This window comes from Lepidothrix coronata, unplaced genomic scaffold (assembly GCF_001604755.1).
Source record: "Lepidothrix coronata isolate B3197 unplaced genomic scaffold, Lepidothrix_coronata-1.0 Scaffold38, whole genome shotgun sequence".
Taxonomy (NCBI): domain Eukaryota; kingdom Metazoa; phylum Chordata; class Aves; order Passeriformes; family Pipridae; genus Lepidothrix; species Lepidothrix coronata.
The window spans coordinates 4,969,157-4,975,156 of NW_016690218.1; the positions used below are offsets into that span (position 1 = coordinate 4,969,157).

Here is a 6,000-nt window from a genome sequence, read left to right on the forward strand (position 1 = left end):
CATGCAAGATAGTTTTAGATGGGAAGGCTTATCCACGCATCATCTCCAAACTCTGTTTTGAGGATTTGGATGAAGGGGAAAAAACAACTTTGTTATGTTCACCTCACTTTCTTTTTTATGATGCATTTATGGAGAAAAAAAGAACCTGTAATTAAAAAAATAAATCACACTAACACTTGCAATGCTGACACTCTTTTCTGCAGTTTGTGTGCAGCTTTTCTTAGATATCTTGATGCTGTGGAGAGAAAAGTGTAAACAGCACTTACAAGCATTGAAAATACCAAAAGTAGACTTGGATGTATCAAATCTCACAATGTTCAGTAAAAGAGAAACTGAGTAAAAATATAGCTGAATTTCAGAGTAGGTGACCAGTTGTCTGTACTGTTTCTGTAACAGGTGTAATGGTTTAATCAGAACTTCTTTATTGGGTTTTCTTGAAGGAGATCTTAAGCATCAATAAATATTGCTAAGAATGGAATGATGGTCATGTTAATATGATGTGTTTCTCCTTAGTAACTGTATAGGACTAGAAATTCAGGTAATCTTACCAATGTATTGGTAGACTTGTGCAGGTGATTTACGTTCTTCGAGGCTGATGTAACATCCACCGTAGTGGAATATAAAAGATCTGTGACAAAACTTGTCATACTTAAAAACTGAATGAGTCTTCCATAAATTAAAAATAAAGCATATGACTTTATTATTTAGAATCATATGCACTCAAGAGGTCAACATGTGCAAAGACAGCCTGTTCTAGCAACCTGTTAGATGAATTAGGAGAATAAGAAGGTTTAAAGCTTTATGGGAGATTATCCTGCTCTTCTCCTCATGGCAGTGCTGATTAATGCTGTGTGTTTCTTTAATCTCAGGGTTTGTAGGAGAAAACACCCAACCAATCCCAGAAAACAACATTGGAAACAGAATGCTTCAGAGTATGGGCTGGACCCCAGGCACGGGCCTTGGACCAGACGGCAAAGGGATAGCAGAGCCCATAAGAGCCATCCAGAGACCAAAAGGACTCGGACTTGGATTTAGCTGACAGAAATGCACTCTGGCTGCCCAAGAAAAATAAAGCTCAAAATTATTTTAAAAATACAAAAAAAAAAAAAAAAAAAAAAAAGGAAAAAATGGCAAATATATTATTTGTTGTGATGGGCAAATCCAGTGATTTTTCTCTCAAAGAGCGCTGAAGTCAACGAGCTTCACACTGGCTACACCAGCTGCAAGGTACAGCCACAGTGGCAGAACCGGCATTCGAGTCTAACTTTACAATGGTGCTAAAATGTACAAAAACTTCTACTTTTTTATTTTCTGTGGTCTTAAGGTTTATATTAAGCATAAAATTCAGTTTATTCACTTTTTTTTTCCTAGAAGCTTCTGACACAGCAGGCTTTAGTTTTGTTTTGTAAGTACAATTTCATCTCAAGAGCCTTGATAACATTTGTCAAGGAAAGTGGAACTTTTTACAGCTATTGTGGTTTTTCCCTCTTCAGGCAAAGTTTCCAAACCTGGTATTTGTAGTGTTTAACAATATTTGAGGATAAGCTGTCATTATGCCCATAAGATATACACTTTTCCCACTGGAAGGTGATATGGTATGCAATTTTGTATAAGAGCATGAAAAACAGCTTTGTTGTCAGAGAAATACCATTCCAGCATCATTTTCCGCCAATGTTTTACTGTCTTCCACATTCAAGCTCAAAAGTAATGCTTTTATACTTGTTTTTACATTTACAGGATTATCTTTTCTCAGAAAATATTTTAAAAAGTAAAAGTTTACTCTGACTTTGGATTTCCCTTTATATTAATAATTCTCAGTGTTGCCACATTTAGGAATAGTTTGAGCTTTGAAACAGGAAATTGTATTTCAAAGATGACTGTCTTTCAGTGTCTGTATTGTGGGGTTTGGCATATTTTAAACAACGCAGTGTTCAACATGGTTTGGTTTGTGACCATGCTGTTGCCAATGAGCCACAACCTTTAAGGATCATGAACAGAAAAAGGGCAAGGAGAAGCAGGATTAGGATGGAGGAAAGGAAGGAAAAAGATACTTTGATGGCATCTCACAAATCTAAGCTAGCAATTTAAAATCAAGAGGGATCATTAAGTGTTTTAATCAGTATCCTAATGTATCTAATGTCAGCAGAAGCAATTTCATTAAGCACCAACCAATCAAGCTCCTAGGGTACTTATTAGTCTGCAGGATAAAACAAATTCCACTTTAAAATTAAATGATAGGGTTGAAGGAAACTTTTGTTATGATGGACTAAGAAGAAAATCATGCTCCTCTTACCACCCATGCCTGTAGTAGCTGACAATATTTACCCTGACTGCGGAGGAAACAGGATTTGATTCTCCAGTCTTTTTTTTGCTCCAAGAGGAGGATCTCTCCCTTCCTCAGCTCCCAAACTGCAGAGAAAAATACTTAGTTCTGGATGCTTGCAAAGATATTTCTTTAGGATAAAAAGAGCACAACTTCATTCATGTGACTCTGAATTACAGTGATTAACTTTAAGACATGTTTTAATTACGTTTTTTTTCTCTCAGCTTCGCCCATTTTTCCAGGAAATAGCAGCAAGAAAATTACTAATAGTAGCATTATAGAAATGAATTTCCTTAAAAGAAATGTTCATACTTTCCACTGTGATAACTGTCAGTTTGGGAACATTGTTTTGCCATGCACCATAGTGTAGAGTGAAAGATTAGTACCTGATGTTGTTTTTATGATAGTTGAATGCACAATGCATATGTTCTCTAAGTTTTAGAAAGACTTTTTTGCTGTTTAAATACTTTTTGTGATTGTGTGGTTTGACTTTTTAAAGAAATTTTAAACAGACTTGGGATTTATACAACAACACATACACTTTTTAATGGAAGGTTTTAGGGCACAATATTATGTGAGTTTGCCACTTCAAATATTTCTTGCACAACTGAACTGGGTTAAATACATTCCATATTCAAAGAATTTCAAGGCCACAAAGGGCCGACAGTCTGGAATTCTGCAGCTGGCAGAGGTGCCCACTTGTATAAGTATTATTTCCAATAATGCCTTTATGTGGCCTGCACCTGTTCTGTCAGTGCCATGTGCTACCGAGAGCAAGCAAATTCTAACGACCTCTTTTTATTGTACACCGCAATCAAAAATCCCTTAAAATAATTTTCAACGTTTGAATTGGGAAAGTGAATCTTTTAAGATCTGTTTGTTGTAGTTCTGTTTGCAAAACTGTAAAGGAATACTCATTCCGTGTTAAAATTCAGTTGTTTTGCTTTGGTTACAACACCTGCATATCTCGGGCTGGAAGTTCTAAGTATGGCACATATAACACTTTGAAGTATTTCTGTGCAATTTATCATAGCAGTAGTTCCTCAAGAAATAAGTCTACAGCTCCAAAAGTACTTGTAAATGTTTCCTGGTTTTAAAAGATAAGAGGGAAATAATAGATATATGTTGAGGGAAAATATCTTTAGCCTATTCAACTCTTTTTTCATCTGTTCATACAGATACAGTGAAGCAGCCAGTCTAGTAAACTGTCATAATGGAAGAACTATTTAGTCAGATTGAAAATCTTACAACTTTTTGTTTTAAATCACTCTATTAGTGAGAAGCTATTAGACATTAAGATTAGTCAAACTGTTTTTGATATAGAGATAGATACACTTTGTTTTTCTCAGGTATTATCAATAGATGCCACAGCTGACAGTACACTTTATCTGTTAGAAGCTGTAAAACTAAGTGATTAAAATATTTTATTGTAGTGTTTTGAGATATTTTTTGTGCAGTAAAATTTCCATTCTGACTCAAACTATCATTTCATTTTCTCTTTCCACATCTCACAGGAGTGGCTTTAAAGATACTCCAGTAGTGTGATTTCGCACAGTTAAAACTAGTGTTAAGAAACAAAACAAAAATTAATTGTAGGGTTTTTTTCCTTTTTTATGACCAATGTTAGCTGGCTTTGAAACAGGTCAAAGTACTTGGATTTACTGGTTTTTTCTTCAGATTTTCCTATGTCTAACTTGCAATCATACTATGATACCTGCTATAAAGCTGGCTCACATTATTTTAAAATACATACAGGTATTTTCAGATAGTAATTCTTTTATGTCTGTGACACTGAAGGGGTTTTGCCTACATAAATAAATATGGGATCATCTTGTATCTAAAAGTTACCATCCATCACTTGCCAGATTCTTTCCATTTAGGTATTTGAATCAGTAGCTCAGCTGTTACCATAATATTCTTCCTCTGAAGAATGTCTAGTGAAGAGAAGAGACATTGCCTATTATTACATTGTGTTTTGCTACATGTTCCATGGTGTCTTAAAAGTTCTGTGAATTGAACCATTAACTGTTAATAAAAGAAACCCATGAGCAGTATCTTATTTCTAAATAAATATTTGTTGAAGTCAGAGAAGCATTATCAATATGCCCATTTTAACAAGTTTGTCCCTGCATTTGTCTTTCTGCAATTAGGTCAATAATGGGTGTAGAGTGGCAGTAAATAGCTAAATAATATGTATAGAATGCTTTGCTTTGACAACACAAATGCAAGATGAAATAAAATAAATAGACTCCATTCTTCATGAGTTTTGTATGTTCTTTTTTTTAAACTGTGTTGTTACTGCACAGGTGAGTACAAAAACATGCTGTTTCTGACAATATAATTAAGGTGGGTAGTATCATGTACCAAGCAGATGCATATTATGCTAAAGCTATTACACTACCTTTTCACTAGTACTTCTTTTCTAGGTTATTATTATCCAGCTGAAGAGGTGACGCCAGGACGTCAGGAAATGCCTCATTTAAGATGTTTGCAATACTTTTCTTGTGGTATTCTAAGACATTTGAATAGAAGTTCTCCTCATTCCTTAAGTATGTGTATACTTTGATAACTGTGACAAGGCCTTGTGCTTTCTCTTCAAACAATTCTCCAAAAATGTTCCTCCAAGGAAAACTCACACAGCCTTTGTTTTACTTTCCCTTACCCTATGCTCCCAGAGCACTTTCAGTAAAGGCGTATCAGAAATGGGAATTCCTCCCCTCTAACTTTAAAGTCAAGAAACTTTTTAATTAGACTTCCATCCCTAGCAGAGTTTTTAGGAGCAGTGGGGTAGTATTTAGCACACAGCAATTGCATAACCATGTTGCCCACCATAGAGTCCCATTCCTAAGGGCAGCCTGTGTGTTCAGTCTGAAAAAAACACAACCTGAATTACTTCTTTATCAACCAGTCGTCCAGTTATATGTAATGAGAAAATGGCATTTTTAAAGATTGTCGTGTACTTTTGCTTTGTATTCTCCCTAGAAAAGGTTTCATTGTGGTGAAGTGGATTTTTTTTACAGTATTTAAGAGAGGGGTTTATTTTTTACTTCAGTGACCTCTCTGTACTGCAGAAAGTCTTGGAGGAGTTGCAGCAATTTCAGCATGGATGTTCTGCTTCTTGGGGATTTTGCTTTAAAAAAACCTATGTAGAAACTTTACCGGCATAAATTGATAAAAGATGTATCTATTAAGCTGTAAGAGAGTTTGTTGAGTAGAACTATCAACAGACATTTTAAGTGTGCTTTTAGTTATTGTGGAAAGCTTTAAAAAAGCAACGGAAGTTTCCTGATTGACTGGTAGTAGGTAACTCTAGTGGAAATGTTTGGGCTTCTTACAATTCTCTTCTGTCCTACAATAAAATAGATATTGGAGGTATTTTGACCTTGGTGCTGTGTTGCTTGTACTCTTTAAGTAAAAGGCTGGAAATCACTGACATTCTGTAAACTTGACCTCCTGCACCAATGAGAACTGTGTTTATTGTTACCAGCTATGAAAAATGGTTTAAATTAATACGAGATATTGCATCTATAGAAAGTTGTGATTTTGGCCTGTTTATAACATTGCTGTGATGAATTTAAGTATTGAGGAGTTCAACTTCTAAAACTATGAATATAAGGTCATTAATCTCTGAGGGATGTATGTGTTATTGTAATATATTTACCCTGATTAAATATGTG

General features: G+C 35.0%; 1 protein-coding gene across 1 annotated transcript in view; it reads left to right on the forward strand.

Moving 5' to 3' along the window:
* The window catches only part of GPATCH2 (G-patch domain containing 2), a 120,808-nt gene extending 119,688 nt beyond the window's left edge, over positions 1-1,120 (forward strand). Inside the window, exon 10 of the mRNA XM_017812950.1 lies at positions 870-1,120. Coding sequence (XP_017668439.1) covers positions 870-1,039 — 170 coding nt within the window. The 3' untranslated portion in view covers positions 1,040-1,120. The remainder of the gene's footprint in view (positions 1-869) is intronic.
* Positions 1,121-6,000: the final 4,880 nt, after the last annotated feature.